Source organism: Lates calcarifer, linkage group LG13 (assembly GCF_001640805.2).
Source record: "Lates calcarifer isolate ASB-BC8 linkage group LG13, TLL_Latcal_v3, whole genome shotgun sequence".
Lineage (NCBI taxonomy): Eukaryota > Metazoa > Chordata > Actinopteri > Centropomidae > Lates > Lates calcarifer.
Window position 1 is genome coordinate 10987584 of NC_066845.1, and position 26293 is coordinate 11013876.

The window sequence follows — 26293 nt, forward strand, 5'->3', positions numbered from 1 at the left end:
CGTTTTCAGCCATACAAGTGAATTGACGTGTCATTTTATGATCCAAAAAGTGGTTCTTAGGAATTCAATTCAGTGAACTCAAAGACCACCATACTCTAATGCACCGGTATGTTACCCGGTCGACGTAGCAAGACTTCTCCTCCAATCATCGTTCAGAGTCTTTACATGGTGCTTTCCTATTGGCTGAATCTAGAAAGCTAGAGGCGGGATTTCAGCTGACTAGAGGACGGGGTGGCTGGATTCTTTGGGGCCTGGCGAATTGTTTGATGTCAGGTAAACGGCAATGTAACGTTAGAGAGTAGTTATCTCTCGTCGTACGGATTATTACTCTAGCGCGAAGCCACTATAAAGTCGCCGTCTCATGAAAACGGTCCGCAAAGTTGGTGAAATTACTCGATACGGGCAACGTAAGCTCCATGTTCATACAGCGTGAGGCTAGCTAGCTGCTGTTACTTCATAAACACTCTTTAAAAGACGCTAATGTCCGCTAGCTACATTAGCCAAATATTAAACGTTAGTAACAGTTACTGCATAACGTCTGTAACGTTTATATCATGTTCTTCTCACTAAGATGGCCGGTCCTCATTCCACAGACAGCTAGCTAGAACAGTAACCGTTTTATGCATAAATACTATCACGTTATTGTCTTTATAGCTAACACTGCGCCAACAGGCGCTCTTTGCTTATAGCTTTAAAATTTTGTTGTTTCCAAGCAGGCCTCCCACGTGGTACCCCTCGCCCGGGGCGGGGGGCAGATAATTGTGGGTGTTAACTTGCCCCCTATGACTTGTTGTAATCATCAGCTGATGTCGCATCATTTCCAGCGTGTAAGTTAATGGCACCCTGTAGGCAATTGTACAAGACCTGTGATAGTTTTCTTGTCTGTTTATAGAATGAAAGCTCTGGAATAAAGCGCGGGTCATCAGAAAGAAGACAAACAGGAGACCAGGAAGGAAACAGGAAATAATTCTGAGTGGCCATGGCCTACTCCAGCTACAGCAACCTGAGCAGGGCTCAGCTTACCTTTGAGTACCTACATACAAATTCGTAAGTACCGGCTTGCTTGGAATTAATATGTGCACAGAATTATGACAACTAATATTACAGATTACCAGCTTGACACAGCTCAGTAGTTCATCCATGTAAACATCTAATAAATTCCACCAATGGCTAAAAAGTTGCAACAGATCAGTACGCCTGATTGTTATAAATATACCTTACACCAACCCTAAACCAACCTGAAAAGTTGGTTCAAAAGAGGAGAATATGCTCTCATTTCATTGTGTGTTAGTTTGCATTTAATACTTCCTCCAAAAAATGTCAAAAGTCTGCACGGATCATTTAATGTCATGTGATACTTTTAACGTCTGTTAGCTAACTCAAGAAAAGTTTTAATTGAAAGCAACTAGACTTAGTTGTAGTCTAGAAGACGTTTCACCTCTCATCCAAGAGGCTTCATCAGTTCGTGTTCGCAGCTGACCAGGCTGGGACTGGTCCAACCACATTTGCATTCCATTAAAACTTTCCTTGAGATAACTATGACCTGGATGAATGAGAATATTCACAGGCCTGTCTGTTAGCTAACATTTTCTAAACTCTGAGTGTATTGCATGGGCAGTGGAATTTACTTTCAACATCAACTGCACCTGTAGATTTCATCTGAAACTGTTTATTCAGGTTGCTAGTTCATTTGAACCTCTTGTCCATGGTTGAATATTTGCAGTGCACTAGTCAACACGTTTAGAGACGCAGGTGATATCAGACCCTGGGCTCATTTCCAAATCATTTTCAGTGCATTTTCAGTGATTATGTATGGATCCAGGAAGGGTTTAACCACGAGAGCAGGAAACAATTTAGTGCTTATTTTAATAATTTACAAAGTAAAAATAGCTGGTTAAGTTGGGTGGTCGTGGTGAATATTTGTCATTGAATTTGACACTTGATGATGTAAATGATTAACTGCACAATAGAACAGTTAATTGACAAGTAATTGTATAGTGCCCCTGGAGAACAGTATATTACCAGTATTTGTTGTGTCACAACAAGATGTTATTGGTATGTGGTGATATAGAGGAGGTCCTAGGTACCATATGAATAAGGGGTGGGATAGGCTATCCTTTCAGAAGAGAGAGAAGAGAAGGAGTAGATTTCACCAAAGCAGTTGATTTAATCCTCTGCTCAGTTCACACTGACACGTCTGTCAATGGACTTGAGGAAATACAGGTTGTATAACTGAATAATAGGCTCACACAGAATATAAATGTGTATCTCTCACATCCCTTTTTTCTGTCCAATTTGCCCTGTTTACTTGAGTTAAAGTCAATCAAATCAAGCATATACAGTTAATGATTGATGATTTATGCGATTTGTTTTCAGGACAACCCATGAGTTCTTATTTGGAGCCTTGGCAGAGCTTGTTGACAATTCAAGGTACCCATAATGATTTGCAACATAGTCTATAACTGTTGAAACACTTCGCAGCCTGGAGAAATTATATTAGTTTGATATCTTTCTTGTGATACACAGAAAGTCTCACATTTGGTTTATTTGTTTCACAGAGATGCTAATGCCACACGAATAGACATCTACACAGGTATACCTCAGAGTAACTCACCCAGTTTCCCATACTGAAGCATACACAGTCATTCATCTCTCCTAATATCTGTCTTTCACCATTTTACTTTTCTGACAGAAAAAAGGCCAGAGCTGCGAGGCGGCTACATGCTCTGTTTTCTGGATGATGGTATTGGAATGGACCCTAGTGAGTACAACTTTATTGCCAGAGAAATCATATAAAGCTCGTGTTTAGTTTACGTTTAAAGGTGCTTTGTGTGAGTCCATTATGATTTATGTGGAACATTTCTGTTATTAGATGAAGCAACGCATGTGATTCAGTTTGGAAAATCAAACAAACGGTCACCTGAGTCCACACAGATTGGCCAGTATGGAAACGGACTGAAATCGTAAGACCTTCACCCAGTTCTTGTTTGATGATGAGTTTGTGCAGTTGGTACACTAATGTTTTAATAATTTCACACAAGAAACACGTGTTTGTTTTCACAGTGGCTCTATGCGAATCGGCAAAGACTTCATCTTGTTCACAAAAAAGGCCAACACGCTGACTTGCCTTTTCCTGTCAAGGACTTTCCATGAAGAAGAGGGACTGGATGAGGTTAGAGTCAACTTTTAGACAGAGCTTAAATGTTGTATCTCATTGTTAGGGGATGAGATGAGTTTGATTAATAGATTAATTCATTATTAATTGGACATGTGCCTAACCGATACATTTTTAATGCTTGTCTGCTGTGTATTGTCAATGAGCAATAAACAAGTGATGTATCTGCTAAAAGACTGTGCAATCAAAAGAAGTAGTGGCAAGTAAAAGTGGCTTCAGTTCACATGAGTGTTTTTATCAGAGTATCTTTACAAAGTCAAGAAACATGGTGTGCAGTGCAGTCTGTGTAGTCCTACAAGAAACTGATGACCAGTTCTCATTAAGCTATCTCCAGAATATTTGGATAGGGCAGAGAAAATGTGTGTGTTTATATGTGTTTTATCCTCTTTAATATTTGTTAGTTATAAGATGCTTTACTCTGTCCAATTCATTTTAGGATTTTCTCATAATTCTACCATGGGATTGGTCTTTTTTCATAAGTGGATCTTCTCAAACTTCTCTAAGTTTTTCTGCTTAAGGCTTTTAATTGTCTCTCTTCAGGTGATAGTGCCCCTTCCCTCCTGGGACCTGAAGACCAAGGAGCCGCTGACCTCTGATCCTGAGAAGTATGCCATTGAGACTGAGCTGATCTTCAAATACTCACCTTTTAAAAATGAACATCAGCTGATGGAGCAGTTCAACAAAATAGAAAGCAGCAGTGGTAAGTTTATTAACTTGTGTTTCATGTAAAAAGATTAATGTTGTGATGTCCATTAGACAAGTTCATGGCCACCACTCCCAAAAGATTGGCTGACTTTTATGTAAAACTTGATCTCTATGAACATGTCTTTGTGAATTAAGTTATTTCTGTTGTGTTAATTCATGGATGACTTGGTTGATATTGTTTGTGGTGCTGACTTTTGTGTTGTGTTTTGTTAATAGGTACCCTTGTCATCATCTATAATCTGAAGCTTATGGACAACAGAGAACCAGAGCTGGATGTAGAGACAGATCACCAAGACATACTGATGGCCGGAACACCTGCTGAAGGAGTGTGAGTATAGTTGTTACTCTGTGAGATTTGCAAAAGTGACTTCATTTAATAAAACACTGTTCCATGGTGAAAGGAGTTTTTCACATTAGTTGATGTTCATTGCACTGATCAAAAAATTTGTGAACGTTGATGTGTCTGTGCTCCCTCCTCTTTGACAGGAAGCCAGAGAGGCGGTCGTTCAGGGCGTACGCTGCTGTTCTGTACATCGACCCACGCATGAGGATCTTTATCCAGGGACACAAAGTCAGGACTAAAAGACTGTCTTGCTGTCTTTATAAACCAAGGTAATATAATGACATACTTACACCGTATCTATAATTTCTCTATTCCGGTGGCTAAACTTTCACTGTGTTCTTGGTTTGTTGACAGGGTTTACAAATACTCATCGACTCGTTTTAAAACTCGTGCTGAGCAGGAAGTCAAGAAAGCAGATCACCTCGCTAAGATTGGTGAGTTGGTGGTTTATTTATTCATGTTTTGCTTTAGTTGTAGTTACCTAGAGTTGACGGTTTTGTGTCATGTATTTCAGCGGAGGAGAAAGCCAGAGAGGCGGAGAGCAAGCGCATGGCTTTAGAGGCCAGATTAGGAGAGGATCTGTCAAAAGATTCACGGGTAAGCCAAAGAGGGTTATGTTATGTTATGTTATGTTATGTGAAATGCAAATGTGGTTGCTTCCATCTAGACAAGTTTTAAATGGAAACTGGCATGTAATTTTTGTCTTAAAACTTGATTGTAATTCTAAACTCCTGCCCTCTCTAAAGTTGAGGTTAAGGTTGTAGTGGGATTTGAAAGGGTCGGTCGCAAAAGCACACCTGATGCTCAGGTATCTAAAGGAAGATTATTCCATGGTGTAAAGACTAAAGCAGCAAAGACACCATCAGTGATGTCTGTCTCCTTCTCTTCCTTAAGGCAATTCTGAGAAAGGTTCAGGATTCAGCCATGATGCTTCGACGGGATGCTGACATGAAGAAAAGGATCCTCGAAGCCAAACAAAAGTATGATAAGCAAACTTGATTTTTTTATGTATATATTTATATACAGTTTTGTCTATATCATGTCAGACTTTCAATTCTTTCTTGTTCCTTAGAGCATTAAAGGAGCCCAAGGAGCTGAACTTTATATTTGGAGTAAACATCGAGCAGAGGGACCTGGATGGGATGTTTGTGTACAACTGCTCTCGTCTCATCAAAATGTACGAGAAGACAGGGCCACAGCTGGAGGGAGGAATGTGAGTAACATACACAAAATGAAAAGTGATTATGTTTGAGTGACTGAGAAAAATGCTTTACTGTTACATGGTTTGTGTGTTGTAGGGCCTGTGGAGGTGTCGTTGGAGTAGTGGACGTCCCATATTTAGTTCTAGAGCCTACTCACAACAAACAAGATTTTGCAGATGCCAAGGAGTATCGGCATTTACTGAAATCCATGGGGGAACATTTAGCTCAGTACTGGAAGGACAGTAACATTGGTGAGTTTCTCTGAATTATCAGATTTCCCTTTGCTGAGGAGACTTAAACAAAACTTAGGGCCTGAACTCAGGTGAATAGCTATGGGTGTTTATTAAAGTTTGGGAAAACCTCAGTCCTCCAACACATCAAAAAAAAAAAATCATTATGCTGATCCTTTTGTACAGACTTTAACACTTCTGCCATGCACAGTTCACAGTCTATCAGTTTATTGTGATAAGGATCGCGGCGAGTGTCCCATCCATATCCCATAGAAATGCTGCATTAGCTTTAGCTGTGCTTGTTACCATTGAATCTTGATGACTGATTTGAACCTTCTAGCTGAGTTACATCTTCTCAAAATGTAGAGGAGTTGCTTAAAGGCCTAGTTTAAACACACTTGGTCATATAACATGCCATCTGACTGCACTGAAGGCAAAAGGGTCTTTACCTGTTCCAAATGGCCATACTTGAAAGACAAAGCAAATAACCCTGCTGTAATAGCCTTCTCAAAAATCCATCGGCCTGCCCCACCCCCAATTCTATTTCTAGTATGCATTCACTTCCCAACTGTCTCTCCTCCAAATACATTACTGGTGTTGGTACTGGGGTGTGCACAGGTAAAGTGATGAAAGTAGTTGTACAAAAGTTGAAAAAAGTGAGCTCGAGTAAAGTTCAAACCCTGCTTTACTTTCACACTTCCACACACCTAGTCAGTTGCTGCATGAGGCAGACATGATTGTCAGTTTGGAAAAGTTTTTCACTTCCAAGTGCTCCAACAAACACTTCTTTTGAAGCATACTGACGCATTAAGGGAATTTGTCCCTGCCTCAAACCACTACTAGTGACTGACAGAGATAGGATAATGTGTGAGCCAGAGGAGAAGTGTAAAGTAAAAGTGTTGTTGCAGCTGCAGTAAGGAACAAGTAGGAACACCCACTATAAAGATTTATGTGAGTATAATATTCACCCGAATTAAGAATGTTTTTCACTTTAATAATAATAATATCTGTGTGTGCTCCGCAGCCCAGAAAGGCATAGTGAAGTTCTGGGATGAGTTTGGATATCTGTCTGCCAGCTGGTCTGCACCTCCATCATCAGAGTCAAGATACAAGAGACGCCGGGCCATGGAGATACCCCTTACTATTCAGTGTGGTTAGTTACAGATCCATACACACACAGAACACATACTGATAGCTGCACTGTATCTCAACAAGCTAACGAATTGCCACAAACTCTCTGATTTTGATCTCTGTTTTCAGATAAATGTTTAAAGTGGAGAACGCTGCCATTCCAGATGGATGCTGTGGACAAGCGCTACCCAGACAGTTGGGTGTGTCTCATGAATCCTGACAGCACTCAAGACAGGTACACACAGAATGTTGTTCTATTGGATATGTCTGTAAAATTGCAATGCAGGCCATATTGTTGTAAATATTCATGTATTATATGTATTGCATGCCTATTGTGTCACCATATTGCTGTTTGTGTACAGTGTAACAACCCTATATGCTGTATATTAAGTAGTTTGTATATTTTGCGTCTTCAGGTGTGATGCACCTGAACAAAAGCAGAATTTGCCCTGTGGTGTTCTGAAAAAAGACAAGCTGACAGCTGAAGACAAACAGAAAGAGCTGGCAGAGAAAATCAAACAGCAGCAGGAGAAACTAGAAGCCTTGCAGGTACCTCATCCTTCTCTCTCTGCCTGTCTCTGCTGTTCTCAGTTTTGTGTACATCAGGACAAAAATAATGTATTTCCCCCTCTCAGAAAACCAGCACCATCAAATCTGCAGCAGATGTCAAGAAGCTACCACTGGAGGTCAGCATGAAACCAACAGAGAGCTCATCTCAGGTAAAAAAAAAATTGTTTTACTTTTTGACTTTTAGCATCTTCTAATATATTTTATAGTTTATTTTGATTAACATTCTGGTACAGTTGTTAAGACCTGTGTAATTTTTTGTTATTTTTACTTTTACTTAAACATGAACTTCAAAATAAAAAATCAAATCAAAAAAATCAAAATAAACAGTTTGTTTTCAAAATATGAACTGAAATACAAAAGATTTGTTTTATGTCTGGTGTATTCATGTTGATTTCTGTCCTAGACAAAGTAGTTCAGTAACACGGCTGCTGGTTGTTTTGATTCACTCTCTCCCTGAAATGTTTGTTTGTTGTCTCCTTTTCCTGTGTTGTTGGTGCAGGCAACTAGATCTTCTGAGAGGTCCGCAACACGGCCCCGCTCTCCACCACTCCCAGCTCACCTCAAAAATGCCCCAAGTGCCCCTCCATCTCGTGCTGCTTCTCAGCGGCCCACCCGGACACCTGCCGCCTCACCGCCACCCAGAGTTGAACCATCTAGGTCTAGAGCTGCAGCTAAGCCTCCTCCACCTTCAGGAAAGCCCTCACCCAAAGCTACTGCCAAAACACCCCCACCCAGCCGCAGCTCACGGGTAAGTTACAGGTTTCAGGAAGTAGTCCACTATTAAGAGTACCAATGGCAAGTTTTGTTGGAGCAAGTTGTTACTTGCTTTCATGTCCAGTTAAAACTAAAAACCTGTGCGAAAAAGTGATATCTGTCTCCTTCTGTAGACATCTGCCAAAACATCACCTGCCAAAGCAGCAGCTGCTGGACAGCGCAAGAGAATTATAGTGCAGGAGGACAGTGAGGAAGAGGAGGAGGAGGAGGAAGAGGAAGAAGAGGAGGAAGAGGAGGAGGACGACAGTGAAGAGGAGAGTGAAGAGGAAAAACCACAGACAAAGAAATCTAAGATGGCTGCAGCAGCTGGGAAAGCAGGAGAGAAGGCCCCACCTCTCAAACGGGGCAAGTTGGACGAGGTAAACACAGAATAGAATTCACGTGAGAGTAGATTCTTCTTGACATCAGGTCAGAAACACTGAAGTTCAAATTTCTACTGTTAGTGAAAATGCACTGGTAGCAAAAGCAAAAAGCTTGGTGCTAGCAACTCTAACCATTCAGGTGTTCACCTCTTCTGGATATATGTGTGTGTGTGTGTGTGTGTGAGAGTGTGAGTGAGTGAGGACTGTGCTGTGAAGGTCTGCGCTGCATTCTCTCTTTGGCTACTTGTTGCCTTGCCTCTGTTAGGGCATTCGTGGCATTAAAATATATATGCTGATCGGATACTCCTGCAAATCTTCGCTGGAGGCTTTGAACCAAACTGCAGTGAGCACTGTTAAGATGGTGTCGCTGAAAATCAATTTCAGGCTCATAGTGGAGGAAAAAGAAGGAAGTACGGGCATTCCCTGGTATCGAAGTCAGTTACTGAACCTCCAATCAGAGCCCATCTGCTGTTGACCTTGCAGGTTAAAACATACTCCCAGGCTGAGAAGAAAGGGGTGTCTACTCCTACACGGCAGACACCAACCACACCAGCCTCTGTCCCTAAATCCATATCCGCACAGCAGCATGGGGCTAAAGCCAAGGTAGCTTTACTCGGTCCTCTCTACTATGCCGAAATAAGCTTGAGCTGCATCTGCTCACACAACTTCTAACAGTCATGACAACTTAATCTAGTCTAACAATCCTCTCTTGAAACCAAAGTTCTTCTCTAACAGCTCTCTGAAATTAAGCATGCCATTCTCACAGCATTCTGGTGGCGGGAACTAATCCACTCAGGGACCTTTGTTGCATGTCATACCCCTTCTCTCTCTTCACATTTCTTGTCTGCCTGTAGAATATCAAATAAAGGCGGAAAAAAAATCTTTAGAAAAAAAGGAAAAGGCCTGCCGTTCTCAGCTGATGACTAAGGTCACACTGGGGCTTTCACTTCTCTGAAATCATTTCTTTTAACCTCACTCTGTCTGTTTCCAGTAAACAACGTTTCTCTGCCTGTTGTGGTGCTAATGATTGTTTTGTTTACAGGCACCTGAGAAGGCTCCACAGCAGGAACCAGAGAACGACACTAAAAATGCTCAGAAAGGTGAGATAATGGACTGCACTACACTGACATGTATCACACACATACTGGAGGAAGAAAGGTCTAATCAGAGGAATTTCTGCCCGTTTAATTGTTTTCTATAGATAAAGGTCTTCTGGTTGAAGTGCGTGTCAATAAGGAGTGGTACACAGGTAAAGTCATTGCTGTGGAGGCAAATAAACAGAGTGTTCGCTGGAAAGTCAAGTTCGACTATGTACCTCGAGCCACACCTAAAGACCGATGGTAAGATTCTGTGTTTCTGCATTCACGGCATGTTTTGTTGACATGCCAGATAATAATCATACACATATACGTCTGTGTCTCAAAAGGGTGTTTAAGGGTAGCGATGAAGTTCGGTTGATGCGGCCACCATCTCCAATCTCTCAGACACCTGACACCCAACAGGAGACCGAGAAAGGGCCGGCACCCATGGAGCCGGACACTACTCAGCCAGGAACCAGTCGAGAGGTGACCGACAGCCTGGTCACCATGTTGAGGTGAGCTGGTTACAGTGACCTGGTGTTGTTGCCACAGTTACAGTTAAGTTATGACAGCCAGGACACAGAAATGATTCTTCATCAAAGTTTCATATCACCATGGTATGTTCAATGTTTCCAGGACTATGCTGCGCTACTTCTTCCCTCCTGCTTTTCGGATTCCAAAAGACGATGTTAACAGCATGACGGCTGAGGAGCTGGTGGCCTTTCCTTTGGTGAGATAGTAGATAGTATGATTAGATAAATTCATCTTTAGAATTAAACCTAAATTCAAAAAATGAAAATGTACTTTTACATTGAAACCAACAAAATCATTAGAGAATGGAGAATCTACTGGGAAATGAACCACGCCTGGAAATATACTACACATTGAAATAATAAATGACAGATTTGAGAATGTGTTTATATTTCTTATTGTTGCTCTTTGAGGATTGATTGCTGATGTATTGATGTGTTTTTCCTCCTCCATTTAGAAAGAATATTTTCAACAGTATGAGTCTGGTCTCCAGTCATTGTGTAACTCATACCAGAGCAGAGCTGATGCCAGAGCCAAAGCTGTGGAAGAGAAGAGCAACAGCACTGAGGTCAAACTGAGGGAGGCAGATGAGAAATTACAGAAACTACGAACAAATATTGTAGCACTTCTGCAGAAGGTGCAGGAGGTAAGATTTCTTACTGCTTAAATCGGTATTATTATTATTTTATTTTTTTATTTGATAGTGACAGTGGAGATAGACAGGAAATGCAGGGACAGAAAGCAGGGGAATGACATGCAGCAAATGGTCTGGCCGGCCAGGAGTCAAACCAGGGATTTGCTGCTCAGGGCACTCGCGTCCATGTGGTATGCTCCCTAACCATTCTGGCATCGAGTCGTCCCACACTGCACATTATTAAAGCTCAGAACATCTTTTTGTAAAAGTAATGGGTTGTTTTTCTTTCTGTTTTTTTTTTTTTTTTTTTACCCCTTTAGGACATTGATATAAACACAGATGACGAGCTTGACGCCTACATAGAGGACCTCCTTACCAAGGGTGATTAAAGAAGACAGAGAAGAGAAATATAAAAGAGGAAATGCACATAAACGGACTGGCAGTTTTCATTCCAGCCTTTACTTGCTGACAGCTCCCCCAGGACTCATGCTGAGTTGGCTGTGAATATTTAGGGATGTTTTCATTGTTGATCCCTCCACATGTTAAGTCAGATTGTCCTAAGTTTGATCTTTGATTTTGATTGTTCAGCATTTCAGCAGCACCAGCATGCTCTTTGAGTTTGGGCAGGTTCTCCTGTGTTTCTCCACTGTTGGTTAGCCCCCTGGCCTGTGGTTTTCTTTTTAGTCCTTTTTATATACTTGCTTATATATGTTAAGCTGTGTTTAAGCCATCCTATCCTGATCTACTTTGAAATTATTTGTGTAGGTTTAACAGACTTAATGCTCCCTTTAGATAGTCAGCTAATACTGTGACAAACTGCAGACTACATTTGTTCCTTGTTTTGATCCATCGTCACAGAAGAATTGGAAGTGAATCAAGACTTGGGTTTGGCTTTACTTAAACATTAACTTTTATTTTTGTACACTAAAAACACGTCAGTGTTGCCTATTACCTTCCTTCATCCTGGTCTGCCTATCAAGCAAACCAGGTAAATCTTTTACGGTTGGGTGATATACCACACCCACAAATAAGAACTACTTACTGGGTTTTATCAGTATGAGTATTCCCTGAAATCCCTCCTGCATTTAAGCTATGACTGTTCGGTGTTTATTTTTGGAAAAAAGAGAAAAAAAAAATCTCAGTTTAATGCAAAAGTTGTGTGTTCATAATTATTCAGTGCCTGTGTCCTTCCTTTTGAACAGATTTTTAACATGTCATGGAAATGTTTTATTATTAAACGGTGCATGCTTTCAGTCTTTTTGTTCTGATTGGAACAAGGATTCTGTATTTTTGACAAATCTTTACTTAGAACAATAAAACTGGTTCAGCAACACATATGTCTTTTATTTGGACAAGTATATACAAAGTAACAGAATACTGGTTTTGGGAAATTTGCCTTTACTTTTTGGGTAGAGTCTTCAGTAAATGTTAAAAGGCAAGTCATTGAATATTGATGTCAAAAATGTATTTTCCCATTTTCTTTTTAGATTTCTGTCTCCATTTCAGTAACTAAAGGCAAATATAATTTAATATAATATGCACTTTTCCTCCAATTGAAGTCACCAGCATCTTTTATGACAGCCTATGATAGTATGTCATGGATTATCAGAGTATGGGACACTTTATTCAGTGAGATGTGGAACTTCTCACTTTTTAATTTTTCTTTGCTGTGAGCACCATAAGTAAAATTTCATTCACTGTGATAGTGTGGGAGTTGAGGCGGTAATCACGCCCCTCAAAACGTGTGCAAATAAGAGCATGAACTATGCAGTGTTTTTATATGATTTGACTGAACGGGACCACAAGAAACGCGACTTTTATTTTGAAGGTGAGAGTTTGCAGCTGTGGTGAATGTAAACATTGCTGGGCTAACGTAAGGTACGATTGCTGGTACTTCTTTTACATATTGTAATCAATACGTTTAATAGGCATATGATTCAGTGTTTTAAAAGAAATTAGTTATGTGAATTTGTAAAAAATAATTTCCAGTAAAACGGATACAGAAAAACGTCGTAGTTAGCTTGTTAGCTATTGAGCTTGTTGCAGAGTGGATCATTCACTGTAAGACGAAGCAGGGCTAAGCTAATAGTTAAGTTGGCAATTAGTTACCTATATTCACCATCAGACTGCAATGAAATTATATACACTTAGGTTACTGATACAAATGGGAAGCTAATATCTGCACGTAAAGGACAGCGGAATCGATTGAACTTTGACCTGGTTTTGTGATCCCATGTCTGGATGTCAGCTAGCCAAGTTACTTTGAGTTGTAGTGCAGTTGTAGTGATGTAGCTGTTATAAACTATGATGCTGGCTTAACAAATGTGCTTTCCCCTGCCATGGTTCATTTAGAAGAAGTCATTTAGAGCTGTTCACATGAGCTTAATGCTGATGCCGGTGTGTGGCTTTTCAGTAGTGTTCATGAACACTGACTGTAATCTAGGGCTGTGATCATTTAAAAGTATTGTTATTACTTTTACATTTGTAAATATGAAGCACATTTAAGATTATCATCTGCCTAAATGCTCTGTGATGTACTGTTTGTGCTGTTGCAACATTTCAAAATTTTTGCTGACAAAAAATAAAACAAGCTATATGAGACAGTTACCCCCATCCATTCACTCTTAACACTGATGCCCTCTGTGTATGGGAGTATGATGTATGTCATATTTTTGTACATTGAGGAAAGAGAATGAGGTGCTACAAGAAATGTACTCTCATGCTGAATAACTCTTTAAAAAAGGTAATTCAAATATACCTTATCTCTAAGGTTTATAGGTAAACATGAATGAATGAAACCGATGATTTTCCCAAACTTCCTACAGTTGAATGTTGCATCTCATAACACTGTACTGCAGACTGCAGGTCTTCAACCATGTCAATGCACGCAGCCCTCCTGAGCCGCCGTGTAGCTGGTGGCTGCCGCAGGGTGTGGTGTGGTATCCCTCGACCGCTCGTCCACATCAGGTCAGCCAGTGTAGCTGAGCCAGGCACCGGAAGATCTGATGAGGATCAACTCTGGGAGGCAGCAAGCTACTTGCCATTTTCCAGGGCCAGGATAGGATCTTTCTTTCAGGAAAGGCCTGTGCTGAGGAATCCCTTTCTAGAAGATGCCCTGCTCAGAGGATACCTCAGCAGACACCTGCCCCAGGAGGTGAGGAAGGAGCACAGCTGTACCCAAATCTGGTTTGGTTACTGTTTATTTTCAGCTAAAAGCACTGGAATTTGTGACAGGTTGAGTAAACAGCTGGACAGGATCTCTCTTGTCAGGTAAATAATATAAATGTATGTGTGTAGAATTTACAGGCAGCTCTCTCAGACTTGTGTGCATTTGGAGAGCGCGTGGCAAATGAGGTGGACGGGTGGGGCAGAGAGTGTGAGGTTACACCACCGCAGTTGGTACACTTTGACCCCTGGGGTCGCAGAGTTGATCACATCGTGACCTCCCCAGCCTGGAAACGCATGAAAGACTTTTCGGCGCGGGAAGGACTGGTTGCCAGCGGTTATGAGGGGTCATTTTGGGAGTGGAGGTTAGGACACTGCTGCACTTCCTTTTCAGTTGAACTCATATGTCATATTTCAGTTCAGTAAACAGCACTTTTAGTTTTCTTTTTGTCCCACATGAGAAACTGAGAGAAAACGTGTATGTGTGTTCCAGTCGTGTGTATCAAATGAGCAAGCTGTACATCTTCTCTCCCTCCTCTGGTCTCTACACCTGTCCTCTGGCCATGACTGACGGAGCTGCTAAAGTCATCCAGGTGTGTCACGCAAACAAAGTACTGTAAAACCAGTGCCATCATTATGTTGGGGGGAAACCAAACATTGACCATTTACTGAACAGTAGCTGCATTCACATGTACTTAAGTAATGATAGAGACAGTAACATGGCAACAGTGTGGTAAGATAAAAGGAAACATCCAAAATTCAAACCAAAATTAGCCTAATTAGACAAAATTAGTCTTATTGAAATGTATGTAAACAAATTCTTTTTTTAAACTGATTTCTCCCAATAACCTTTTTTTTTCTTGTAAATATAGAGAGTAATTGTCTGGCTGTGTATGTGAAGTCCATAGGTGTCTCGTGGCCAGTGGATGAAGCTTTCAAGCGTTTGACCACTCGTCAGCCTGAACTTTTCTGGACATCTGGACAGTGGATGACAGAGCGACAGGGAGGATCTGATGTGGGTCAGTAGTCACACACAACCTGTGTCACTTCATCTCCCACAGATTAGAAGCTACTTACAGCACAGGCCACTTACTGTATTTGAAGGAGCCCATAATAACACGTTAGATTCACTGAAGAAAAACCCACAGTCCATTGATTTCCCTGTTGTTAAATGAGTTATCTTTGTTGCTCACTTTTTGGCTTTGTTATGCAGAATGCGAGTAACTGTTGTAACTTCATGAGTTTCCTCTCAATGTCTTGTATCTCCTCAGCCAGTGGCACAGAGACAGTGGCTGTTCCCCAGTCAGACGGTTCATACAAACTTCACGGCTTCAAGTGGTTCACGTCTGCTACAGACGCAGACATGACTCTCACACTGGCCAGAGTGCAGGACAGAACGGGGGCGACCACACCGGTATAACTCACCACTTACACCTGCGCTTCTTTATTGTCAGCCTGCCCTTGAATCACTTATAAAGTTATTACATTGCTCCGTATGTGTCCGTCCCACAGGGCAGCAAGGGTTTGTCTCTGTTCTACGCAGAGGTGAGTCGAGACGAGGACGGCAGGCTCAGGGGTATAGAGGTTCAGAGACTGAAGGACAAGCTGGGGACACGGCAGATGCCGACCGCTGAGTTACTGCTGGACGGCCTCCCGGCGCACAGGGTTGGTTCCACATCGTCATTTATCACAGTAACGATAAACAGTGGATTTGTTCTCTTTCTTATGCAGATCTAATCAGCTCAGGTCAGGTACAGCTTAACCTTTCTGGTTTTATTCTGCCAAGTGGAAATTCACAGTGATCTTGTTTTGCCAACCCTCTATAACAAAGAGCCATTTAACACTAGAAGGTTAGAAGTAAACCAAAACCAGCAAATCTCAGAACAATGAGCTGAAAGCAGTTGAGAGATTTATTAGTGTTGATATAAAAAATATTGCTCTTAAATGCCTCAAAATATGCAAAAAACTTACAGTAAATATGATATTCCGTAAAAAAAATGTATTGACTTAAAAAAATCTCTCTGCCAATTAAATTTCACAAATACACAGCAAAATATTTTTTTCTATGATGAATACTTTGTATCTTTTCCTAGATCTTTCTATGGATGTTTCATCACAGTTTGTTTAATTTTTTTCTCCATCAACAGCTTACTCAAAAATCAACCATATTTAGTCTGTCTGGTTTGTGTGTGATTCACATAGTGTTTTGGACACAGCTGTTGTTTATACTGAAAAACTGCATGACACCAGTTAGTAATCACTGTGACATGTTTCTCGCACCTCATGCTCTAGTGCAAGAACCATTTTCATTTGGAGATACAGTGCATATTATATATATTATGGATACACGTAAGCTACATGTTGAAAATCCTTGACATCTTTATTCCTTCTCTGCATTAACAGCTCTCAGAGGAAGGGAGAGGTGTGGCCTCCATAGCTAACATGCTGACTATAACCAGGATCCACAACAGCATCTCCGCAGCAGCTGCAATGAGAAGGCAGGCTACTACTCTAACTACTGCACTGCATTTTGCACTAATTTCTAAAAACATGGTATTATAATAATAATAATAGTAATAATAATAATAATTATAATGTGTATGTGTGTGTGTGTGTGTGTGTGTGTTCACAGGGTGGTCCAGTTAGCCCGTGACTACGCCACTCGCCGCACTGCCTTTGGAAAGCTTCTTAAAGACCACCCACTGCACATGCAGACTCTCGCCAGGATGGAGGTAAGCTGGCTGGGCGGTGAACAAACTACACAAACTCTGTGTGTTTTTTCCCATCATGCCTCAGCCACACTTGCCTCTGACACGCACAGGTGGAGACTCGTGGAGCGTTCCTCCTGGTGATGGACGTATGTCGCCTGCTGGGCCGTGAGGAGTGCGGCATGGCGACCCAGCTCGATACACACCTCCTACGTCTACTCACTCCTGTGGTCAAACTGTACACTGGGAAGCAGGTGCACTAGCTTGCACAAGTACATTTCGTGATGGTAAACTATATTGATATTCCTGAAAGTAAACCTTTACTGTCCTTGTCTTTTTCTCTCAGGCGGTGGCTGTGGTGTCAGAGGGTTTGGAAAGCTTTGGCGGACAGGGCTACATCGAGGATACCGGGTTGCCTGGACTGCTTCGTGACGCACAGGTGCGTTCAATACCGAAAAGATCAATAATATTTTATACTTTTTGTCATTTTCAAGCTCATGCGTCTCCTTCTCTCTCAGGTGTTGAGTATCTGGGAAGGTACAACAAATGTTCTGTCTCTGGATGTGCTGCGCTGTGTGGCTCGTAGCTCAGGAATGGTTCTTGAAGCTTACTTCACCCACACCAAGGTGCGGGGTCTGAGAAATGATCCTGTCAGACAAGTTAGTCAACTAATCAATGACAGAACTGAACAGGCACGTGATGTGCGCTTGTTTTTCTCTTCTTGTAGTCCCTGCTCGCAGGTGCATCAAGTGTTTCCTCTTTGGCGCCGGCAGTGAAAGCAGTAGACAGTGCTCTCTCTGAACTGCAGAAGTTTGTTCAAGTAGCAGCTACCAGAGACCCCAGCTACCTGGAATTGGCAGCAAGAGACCTGGCATACAGCCTAGCTCGCATTTACATGGGTAGGCACCAAACAAACATCAAAATAAACTAAATATCTTTCTTTTTTCGACTGATACTATAGCACCTCACCTCACTCTTTTTGTCAACAGGTGCCCTTCTCATTGACCATGCTTGTTGGAAAGGAGCCTCTCCATCTGACACTTACGCAGCTCTCAGGTTAAAAAAAAAAATGGAAAAAAGAAAAAGAAAAAAGAAATTTTCACTCATCTCAAAAAAAAAAAAACAATTCAAATTTTGCATTCATTCATCATATGTTCTTATTTTTCTTCATCAGGTGGTGTGAACAAGATTTGTGTCCTGTGATGACTAAACAGGCCAGAGGCTGCTACGATCCCAGCACTCCACCACTTGATGCTGCGCTGGTGTATGACCGGCCAACCTAAAACTGAATGTTCACTGACAACACATAAACCACTCGATAAATCACTCGACCTGCCATCTCCGTACCTCAATTCTACGGCAGAATTTAACCCAGTTTTTTGTAGATGACTGAGGCCATGCTTTTATGAAGAAATAAGCACAGCAATGGAACTAAAAAAAAGCCAGTGTATTTGTGTTTAAGTGAAACATGAATGTGATTTGGTGTTTTTGACAATTACATATGTATAATAAGTATTGCCATTTTAGTCTATAAGTATGGAACTATGGATTCAGAATTTTTGCAATACACAAATTATTTTTGGAGGCCTGGATGCTTAAAAAGTGTGATGTTGATAAATAAAACTTGACCTCAGGCTTTTCACATTAACAGTCAATATCACTACCACAGTGTATAAACAGGAAGTTAAGATCAACAGATAAAATAACTAAACCTAGAACTAGAGCACAGGTCAGAGGTAGGAGGAGCCAGGAGGGACTGAGGTCTACTACACAGTGCCTTCAAGTACTGTTGGAAAAATTAACAGTTCAATCTCCGAAACTATAAAAACAATATGTGAACTTTATAGTTTTGCACAATTTATATACCACTTCCTTCTTTTAAATTGTACTGGGATTAATTTTGTTAATTATTCTCTTATATTTCTACTGCAGAATTGTGTTTTATTGTGCCTCAAAACTGGTCTGAAATGAAATGAGGACAAAGCATGCTAACAGTGCGACCAAGATATATGAATTGAAAAAAAAATTAAAACATCTAAAATATACACCGGATTAATATTTTCTCATTTTTTCTCTGGTTGTGTCCGATTTTACGAGGACTCCTGAATGCGGCACAAGTCTGGAAAAACAGTAGGTGGGGTTTCAGCTGAAGGTGTACAGAATGTTCACGGACACTGAGACTGAACTCACAGGCGTGTAAAGAGCCTCAAACAAACACATTACTCATGTTGAAGTGAACGCGACGACGTTGGTTCTCAGATATTTGTTTTGGTTTAGATTTAAACTGAAGGTTTCCCGGATTGCAGGAGTGAAATAGCTCTCCGCAGTCCTGTCAACGCAGCACCAGGATGGACGCGGCTCCAGGATAAAGTGAATCATGGCTTTTGCTGTTTTCCTGTCACTTTTGCTGGTGTCGTCGTGTCACCAGCCGCAGGTCACCTCAGGCTCCCGTGTCCTCAGGATCCAGGCTGGTGTCGGATTAACCGGGCGGTCCTCAAACAACACACTGGCCATGGTGCCTCAAAACGGCAACGATGATGAGGTTGGTGAGATTTGATCGCTACAAATGAACATGTTAGCTGTTACTTGTGAAAGAGTTGGTGATCGTATGTGTTTGTGTGTGTGTGTGTGTGTGTGTGTGTGCGCGCGCGCGAAGTTTATTTGAAGCTCGGGTTGTCAGCAGGTTTTTCCAGCTGTCACATGAGAGGCAAAGTGAGAGATCACGGGCATGAATAAAGTTTAATAGATCTGTTTATTATCTGACACGTGTTTCACATCAGGGTAAACGTCATCCAGACACAGGTGGACAGATTTTTGGAGATGCACAGCATGCTAGTGTGTGTTCTTTCTTGTAGTGACTGAAGATATTGTTAAATGGACCTACTTTACACTCATTCAGACGAAGGCCTAGATATTGTTTTAACATATTTGTATTCAAATCAAATCACCACAGTTCATCAAACCTCGTCAGGCAAAGCTCTTAATTGCCCTGTGGCACCAGAAACTCAGGAACCACAAAGGCCCCAGGTTCACTGTGTAACAGGTAGCTTGTGGCAATTTGATTAACTTTACTTTTGTTTGAGATTAATGTTGCACTAAGGACCAGAACTTCAACTTTAACTTCAAAAATTCAATTGTATTTTTATTACCGAGGTCATAGTTAGTGGTGGTATTGTATTGGCCTGCATTATATTATATATATGTACAGTTCAGTTTAATACAGTCCAGTTCAATACCACTGCAAACTCCAACCTCAATAATAAACACACAGTTTATATTAATATCTCTCTGGCTGTTTGTTTGAACTGAACATTTTTATCTTGGTAAAGGTAGAATTAAAGTTGAGCTGTTGTGTTGGATTGCATTATATTTTACACATGTACCCAATAAAGTGGCCTCTGAGTGTGTGAATACTGTGAGACAGTATACATTTCTTAATAAGTTTCTTCACTATTGCTTGTGGGCAAAGTTGCAAATCAGTGAGCAGGACTGCTTTATGGCTGCAGTAGACTTTGAGCAACATTACAAAGAAGTTCCTGTTTTTGTCAGGTATTTAGAAAAGCTTAATAACTCACTCTAATGATGACAGAAGTGGATGTTTTTCTCGATTTCTAATGTGAATCTGTTAATTGATTCAACACTAATGTCATGAAACTGTTGAAAACTGATCTGTCTCTTTGTGTGTATGTGTGTTTGTAGTGTGACCGTGTGATGAACATCAGCGCTGCAGACCGCTGTGCGTTCGTGAAGAGCACACCAGACTGTAGCATGGAGGATGGCTTCATCAACTACCTTCATGTGGCCTTCTGTCTGCTTCCTCCCAACCTCACGCCTCTCACCATCACTCTCTGTGTAAGACCTGTGTGTGTGTGTTTGTGTTTGGGTGTGTACAGCTGTCATTAAGCAGCATGAAACTCTGCAGCTCAGCACTAGCCAGTATTTTGAGGAAGTTGCTGTGGGAAAACCAGGGAATGATCAAACCTCTGACTTACCAGGCTAGGTCATTTCCATCTTTGCTAAATAATGGATTTTCTTAAGGCTGTATGAACTTCTTGAATCCCCCATCGAATAAGTTGTTGTTCTGTCTGCATTGAAAATGAATAGTCTGTGTTACAGATTAGGAACAATGGGATCCCTGTAATCAAACAAGGCCACGCTTAACTGGCTCAACATAGTCAACCTAATTTTTGTTTGTGGAACATTTGTCTGAGTTTGACACACTGCAAGTTGAAAAACAAAAAAACACACAGTCCATCTGACTCTTCCTTTCTTCTGCCTCTCCACAGATTATATGGTTGCTCTTTCTGTTTGTCATCCTTGGACTCACAGCATCGAAGTTGTACGTATCTCTCACATTGCCAGTGTCAACATGCATGTCCCACAAGTTCCCTTTTATGGGTGAGGTTAGCCTCTAACAGTTTGCATAAATCATCCATTTGCATTATTTGGTTTCAGCTCTGTCAGGTGAAAGGCTGCATTTACAGGCAGTCTACACACACACACACACACACACACAAACACAAACACACAGACACACACATACATTTCTGCCCTCAGTGCGGTCAGCAAAATAGTCACATGAGGAAGAGTCACATGACTGTAGAAAGTTTTTTTCTTATTTTTTATCATTGTTTGACTCGAGTTGTAAAGATGGTGAGATTTCCTCAAAGGAAGCACAGTTTGTTCTGCTTTTCTACACCACGCAACCCCACTTCAAACCCAGAACACCAGTGCACTGCGGTAACTGGATGGTTGTAGGTCTAAAATGAAATAATCTGAACTGTCAGAGAATATTTTAATGGTAAATTCTGAGACGTTCTCCATTACCAATCACTCATTGTTTCTTCACTGTTTCTCCTTAGTTTCTGTCCCAACCTGTCGGCCATCTCTACCAGCCTGCACCTCACTCACAACGTGGCTGTATCCTTTATTCTATTTGTTTTGATTTTTCAATCAGCACAAAGACTGCTGATTCATCAGCAGTGATTTTTTGCCATTTCTCTTTCTACTTCTTCTTCCGTCAAAGTTCTTTTTTTTTTGTGAGAAGTATTTTCTTTAACTTGTGCTGAGGGTGTGACATTTCTGGCCCTTGGTAATGGAGCTCCTGACATCTTCAGTGCTGTGGCAGCTTTCTCCCACCCACACACCGCTGGGCTCGCCGTCGGAGCCTTATTTGGTAGGCGCAGACTCTCACACACGCTCACACGCCAGGATAAATGAGCAAATTCAGCTTTTTAATATGAAAAACTTGGTTGGACATTCTCTGTTCCCCCTCCACAGGAGCTGGAATATTTGTTACCACAGTAGTTGCGGGAGGTGTGGCGCTGGTCAAGCCTTTTGCCGTGGCCTCCCGTCCATTCCTGCGTGATGTCATCTTCTACATGGTTGCCGTGTTTTGGACTTTCGTCATGCTGTTCAGAGGAACCACCACACTGGGAGAAACACTGGGTACACACTCATACACTCACACACACAGAGTAGGCCACTAATTTAAGTGTATTTTTACCCTCTTGATCAGATTATTATTTGTCTCTTTTTGTCTGTCTTTTTTTAAATTCACAACATAGCCTTCCCTTCTCTGTGACCAAACCATCTATCTTCAGCAGTTTATTTACCTCTGCTTCTGTCTCATCTGTTTTATGTCAGTTAAAAGGCCATATCAAAGATTTGTCTAAAGATTTCAGTCAAATTTGTTAGGAAGTTACACCATAAAGGAATGATGCAAAAGGAAGGACGCTACTGCTGTTACATCACTACTGGACTTACCTAAAAGAAAAAAATGTGGCACATGCATCCTGTGATTCTCTGTCACTGTGTATTTTGGAAAAAGCGACAATCCAGACAGAAAAAATCTGAACAATTTCTTTTATTTATTTACAAAAAAAAAAGCTTTTTGCAGCCTCGACAGAGTGGTTTGTCTTGAGTCCTTTCTTTGTCTGGTGCCGACAGGCTACAAGCTCAGCTATTTTTTCACCAAAAACAATCCCAGAATGCAGTTCAATGAATCACCTGGCCATACTTTTCTGTGAATCTTCTACTCTGTGGTGGCAAATGGGCGGCGGCCGCTTGTGTATATCAATTAAATTCAATTCAATTCAATTCAATTTTATTTATATAGCGCCATGTTACAACAAGAGTCATCTCAGGGCACTTTTCATATAGATCAGGTCTAGACCATACTCTTTAAAATAGGTATTTACAGAGAGAGACCCAACAAATCCCAACATATCAAAGTATGAAATTCTAAAAATGTCTTGGGAGTCCATCTGGTCATCATTGAATATACTCAACATTTTGTATTTATGGTAACATACCTTCACTTATATATCATGTACAGGAAAGCTGAGAAAATGCTGATATGGCTCACTGACTGTAAAATATAAAACATTTTGAATTTAATCAGTTGACTTGGAATTGTTCCATAACAATATGTTGAGTGATTACAAGTTAAGATTTGTACATTTTTATAAGTGCCTGTGTCACTTTTCATGGATCTTAGGCTCCTGGCAGCTTTATATTTTGTTAAATCAGGCAAAAGAGAAGTCAGAAAACAATGAATGCATAGAAAATCGATAAAAACGAACACCAGAGGGTTAAAAAGTGTTTTTTCATTTGCTTGTGTACTGCTCATCATTGTCATCATTCCCTATTTGTTTTAAGCATTTCCACACACACACACACACAGACTGTACATACAGCCATTGCATCAAGTTTCAAGAGCAGTTCCACTCCTAACTGTCAGTATTTTTACACCAGTTGTAAAATTTTGAACTTCACTTTGCTTCATTTCCTCTTTCTAGGGTACCTGAGCCTGTACGTGGTGTACGTATTGATTGTTATCATCAGTGCCTACATCTACAACCGGCAAAAACATTCAGTGAACACGAGTGCCCGGAGTGTTGCACATTTTCCAGGTTAGATTCACATATACACATACACACAGACAAAACAACAACTGTGTTTCCACAAATGCCAGTGATGATATTCTTTTTTTATCTTTGCTGCAGAGTTTCACTCATCCGATTCATCAGATGATGACGTTCCCTGCCTGACCGGTGGAACGATGCCGGAGTATGGTGGGAATGCAGCAGCTTTCTGTAAACCATAGTATTAGTTAATGTACACCAGGATTTTTCTGCGTGATCAGGACCATAACACATGTGTGCTTGTGTGTGTTTCAGAGTCAGAGTACAGGCCTCTTCTGCCATACTCTGAGTCCACGAGTCAGATCCTGCTGAGCTCACTGAACCCGGTGGACAACAGGAAGTGGAGGAGGAAATCGTGGAGCTGGAGAGTGCTCAAACTACTGAAGGTGTGTGTGTGTGTGTGTGTGTGTGTGTGTGTGTGTGTGTGTGTGTGTGTGTGTGTGTGTGTGTGTGTGTGTGTAAAGAGCTCAGTATCTCTATGAATCTGGTTGGAAGTCAAAACTATTTAAAACTCCTCTTGCAATGTACAACTATGTTACACTCATTAGACGCCTCTAGAGGTCCTGCTGCTGCTCTGCATCCCTGTAGTTGACCCTGATAAAGAGGACAAGAACTGGAGGAGGCCACTGAACTGCCTCCATCTGATCACTGCTCCACTAATGTGTGTGCTCATCTTCCAGTCTGGAATATGTAAGTAACATACTGTTGCAGCCATAATTAAATGAAATATAAGGTTTACTCTGCAGTTTTTTTTTTAAATCTCTTATTTTTTCTTAACTAATTTCTAGATGGAGAATACATGATCCAAGGGCAGTTTCCTCTCTGGTTGCTGACTCTTCTGCTGGGACTTTTTCTGTCATCCATTGTTTTCTGCACCACAACCAATGACTGCCCTCCCAGATATCATCCAGTAAGTATTTGTGGAGGTTAAAAAAGAACAGATATTGTCCAAAATACACACATACACCTTTTTATGGGCAGAGGAGGGGTTGTGTGTTAGGGAGCACCACCCTCAAGTCTTGGCTTGCATATTAGTGACATATTAGACATTGTAATAATTTGTAATTTAACAAGATTAAGAGTCTTTGGTTATAAACCAAAGTACTTTTGAAAATTTGGCACGATGATGGTGCCACATGAAAAGTCAGGGTCACCAAAGTCAGTAGGAGTCATCCTCTGGGGACCCTGAATGTCTATACAAAATATATTGGTAACCCATTCAGTAGTTGTTGAGATATTGAAGTCTAGACAACACTGCCATCCCTGGAGACACTCAGCCAGTGTGGCCAAAACTATATACTGTGTGTATTCATAGTAATTCATCCATAATTAGAATCAGAAACTGTTTTTGTTTACCAGACTGGAGTATTGTAGTGTTTTTCATGCTGTGATTGTGAAATTCATTTGTTCCATGTTTGCATCTGATTATAATTTTGTCTTGTTTTTCTCTCTCCAGCTGTTTGCGCTTTTGGGCTTCGTGGTGAGCGCAGTATTGATCAGTGCAGCAGCCTCTGAAGTGGTCAGTCTCCTGCACATGCTCGGTGTGGTGTTGAGTCTCAGCAACACTGTGCTGGGGCTGACTTTATTGGCCTGGGGCAACAGCATAGGAGGTGAAGCCGGTAGTTTTATCCAAAAGATGTGCAAATAAATGTTTGTACTTAAAATCTGTGACACGCGATCTGTACGAATCTCTCTTTTTCAGACTGTTTCTCTGATATCACCATCGCCCGGCAGGGTTACCCACGGATGGCCATATCTGCCTGTTTTGGGGGCATCATTTTCAGTATCCTTATTTTCACACGAGAGCGTGTTTATAAAAGTATAAAAACAAATATAACGGTGGTTGTTAATGACTGCATCCTTGACTATACTTCCTTCAGACATGCTGTTTGGAGTGGGTTTGGGATGTCTGGTGCAGATGCTTAAAACACACTCTTACGTCCAGGTAAATCCTCTCAAACACACAAATGGAGAGTTTATAATTCTGGTCAAATGTACTTGAGTTGTATTGGAAGCCATGAATATGATGCATCTGTCTCTTTCTCCTCCTCAGTTTGAATCAGAGGGTTTGCTGACATGGATTCTCGCAGGATCTCTGGGTTTGTCTCTGGTCCTGTCCTTTGTCATCGTTCCGCTGTGCCGGTTCCACTTGGGTCGGGCCTACGGGATCTTTCTCCTCGTCTTCTACGTCATCTTCCTTGTCATCGCGCTGCTCACAGAGTTTGGCAAGATCTTCATTGTATAGACAGAACACTGATGCCAGTCTGTAACGGGGGGATGTCCTCCTGCAATGCAAAATAACACACTGGAACAGAGGCTGCACTGAGTGCAGACAAATGACAACTTCTTCTACAACACACAATACTGATACACTATTTATAAAGGAATCAACAGTACACTTTTCTGCTACACAGAGCCATGCTGTGGTTGGTTTGTGGAACCAAGCAGGCAAATTAATGACAAACTACACTTTTCTGCTCAGGGAGAGCTAAAACTAGTCACACTGTGCCTTCATTCAGCTTCTTGTTTGTGCTGATTGGGAGGTGGTACTTTTTTTGAGTTCAAAGGGGAAACACAGATTGTAGAGATCTGTACCTTAAAACATTGTGAATGAACTAAATGTACTGTAAATCAAAATGTTAAAATTACTTTGTACAAAGCTGCTTTTGGGAAATTAAATAATACCCTTTGTGTTAAACTACACATTGTGAGTAAACGAGCAGTTCCCAGCAGTATAAAATACAGCAAAAATACGTCA

At 41.1% G+C, this 26293-nt stretch overlaps 3 protein-coding genes across 8 annotated transcripts; all 3 read left to right on the forward strand.

The window, feature by feature from the left end:
• The first annotated feature begins 182 nt into the window (after window positions 1-182).
• Window positions 183-12069, forward strand: morc2 (MORC family CW-type zinc finger 2). 5 transcript variants are annotated; one of them, XR_001960203.2, is made up of 29 exons: window positions 183-273; window positions 893-1047; window positions 2377-2430; window positions 2559-2593; window positions 2693-2761; window positions 2873-2963; window positions 3064-3172; window positions 3716-3875; window positions 4097-4208; window positions 4367-4492; window positions 4578-4657; window positions 4738-4820; window positions 5118-5203; window positions 5296-5436; window positions 5522-5676; window positions 6680-6808; window positions 6916-7021; window positions 7203-7335; window positions 7422-7505; window positions 7856-8104; window positions 8244-8489; window positions 8976-9095; window positions 9535-9592; window positions 9694-9832; window positions 9919-10086; window positions 10208-10301; window positions 10560-10670; window positions 10807-10927; window positions 11057-12069. XR_001960203.2 is itself a non-coding variant. In XM_018668661.2 (28 exons), exons 2-28 carry the CDS (start codon window positions 980-982, stop codon window positions 11123-11125), a joined length of 3153 nt encoding a protein of 1050 aa, XP_018524177.1. In that variant the 5' UTR covers window positions 183-273; window positions 893-979; the 3' UTR covers window positions 11126-12069. The 5 variants fall into 5 exon arrangements, 4 of the variants coding, with proteins under 4 accessions (XP_018524177.1, XP_018524179.1, XP_018524178.1 ...); XM_018668661.2 differs by lacking the exon at window positions 10807-10927 and having other exon boundaries at window positions 10560-10748; XM_018668662.2 differs by lacking the exon at window positions 10807-10927 and having other exon boundaries at window positions 262-407; window positions 10560-10748.
• A 410-nt stretch (window positions 12070-12479) lies between these two features.
• On the forward strand, window positions 12480-18654 carry LOC108878209 (acyl-CoA dehydrogenase family member 11). Of its 2 annotated transcripts, none has more exons than XM_018668665.2 (15): window positions 12480-12564; window positions 13595-13890; window positions 14034-14266; window positions 14395-14494; window positions 14803-14920; window positions 15173-15315; window positions 15414-15566; window positions 16305-16399; window positions 16534-16633; window positions 16723-16863; window positions 16956-17048; window positions 17128-17235; window positions 17337-17508; window positions 17599-17665; window positions 17784-18654. In XM_018668665.2, the coding sequence occupies exons 1-15, from the start codon at window positions 12495-12497 to the stop codon at window positions 17890-17892; spliced, it is 1998 nt and encodes a 665-aa protein (XP_018524181.1). In that variant the 5' UTR covers window positions 12480-12494; the 3' UTR covers window positions 17893-18654. The 2 variants fall into 2 exon arrangements, with proteins under 2 accessions (XP_018524181.1, XP_018524182.1); XM_018668666.2 differs by having other exon boundaries at window positions 12489-12614.
• Window positions 18655-18787: 133 nt separating this feature from the next.
• On the forward strand, window positions 18788-26238 carry slc8b1 (solute carrier family 8 member B1). The gene is made up of 15 exons (XM_018668667.2): window positions 18788-19151; window positions 20309-20461; window positions 20896-20948; window positions 21472-21529; window positions 21680-21785; window positions 21890-22057; window positions 23410-23523; window positions 23617-23685; window positions 23791-23921; window positions 24084-24225; window positions 24324-24445; window positions 24992-25145; window positions 25238-25318; window positions 25416-25480; window positions 25589-26238. Exons 1-15 carry the CDS (start codon window positions 18987-18989, stop codon window positions 25778-25780), a joined length of 1773 nt encoding a protein of 590 aa, XP_018524183.1. The 5' UTR covers window positions 18788-18986; the 3' UTR covers window positions 25781-26238.
• The last annotated feature ends 55 nt before the right edge of the window (window positions 26239-26293 follow it).

Excerpts from the sequence above, each read along its gene's own strand:
- LOC108878209 (XM_018668665.2), top strand. The coding sequence starts at position 12,495 with ATGAACTATGCAGTGTTTTTATATGATTTGACTGAACGGGACCACAAG. Across the intron at positions 14,921-15,172 it reads ACAGGGAGGATCTGATGTGG|CCAGTGGCACAGAGACAGTG; the intron begins GTCAGTAGTCAC and ends GTATCTCCTCAG. Across the intron at positions 15,316-15,413 it reads GAACGGGGGCGACCACACCG|GGCAGCAAGGGTTTGTCTCT; the intron begins GTATAACTCACC and ends TCCGTCCCACAG.
- morc2 (XM_018668661.2), top strand. The coding sequence starts at position 980 with ATGGCCTACTCCAGCTACAGCAACCTGAGCAGGGCTCAGCTTACCTTT. Across the intron at positions 6,809-6,915 it reads ACCCCTTACTATTCAGTGTG|ATAAATGTTTAAAGTGGAGA; the intron begins GTTAGTTACAGA and ends CTCTGTTTTCAG. Across the intron at positions 10,302-10,559 it reads AGCTGGTGGCCTTTCCTTTG|AAAGAATATTTTCAACAGTA; the intron begins GTGAGATAGTAG and ends TCCTCCATTTAG.
- slc8b1 (XM_018668667.2), top strand. The coding sequence starts at position 18,987 with ATGGCTTTTGCTGTTTTCCTGTCACTTTTGCTGGTGTCGTCGTGTCAC. Across the intron at positions 23,922-24,083 it reads GAGTGCTCAAACTACTGAAG|ACGCCTCTAGAGGTCCTGCT; the intron begins GTGTGTGTGTGT and ends TACACTCATTAG. Across the intron at positions 25,319-25,415 it reads TTTTGGGGGCATCATTTTCA|ACATGCTGTTTGGAGTGGGT; the intron begins GTATCCTTATTT and ends TACTTCCTTCAG.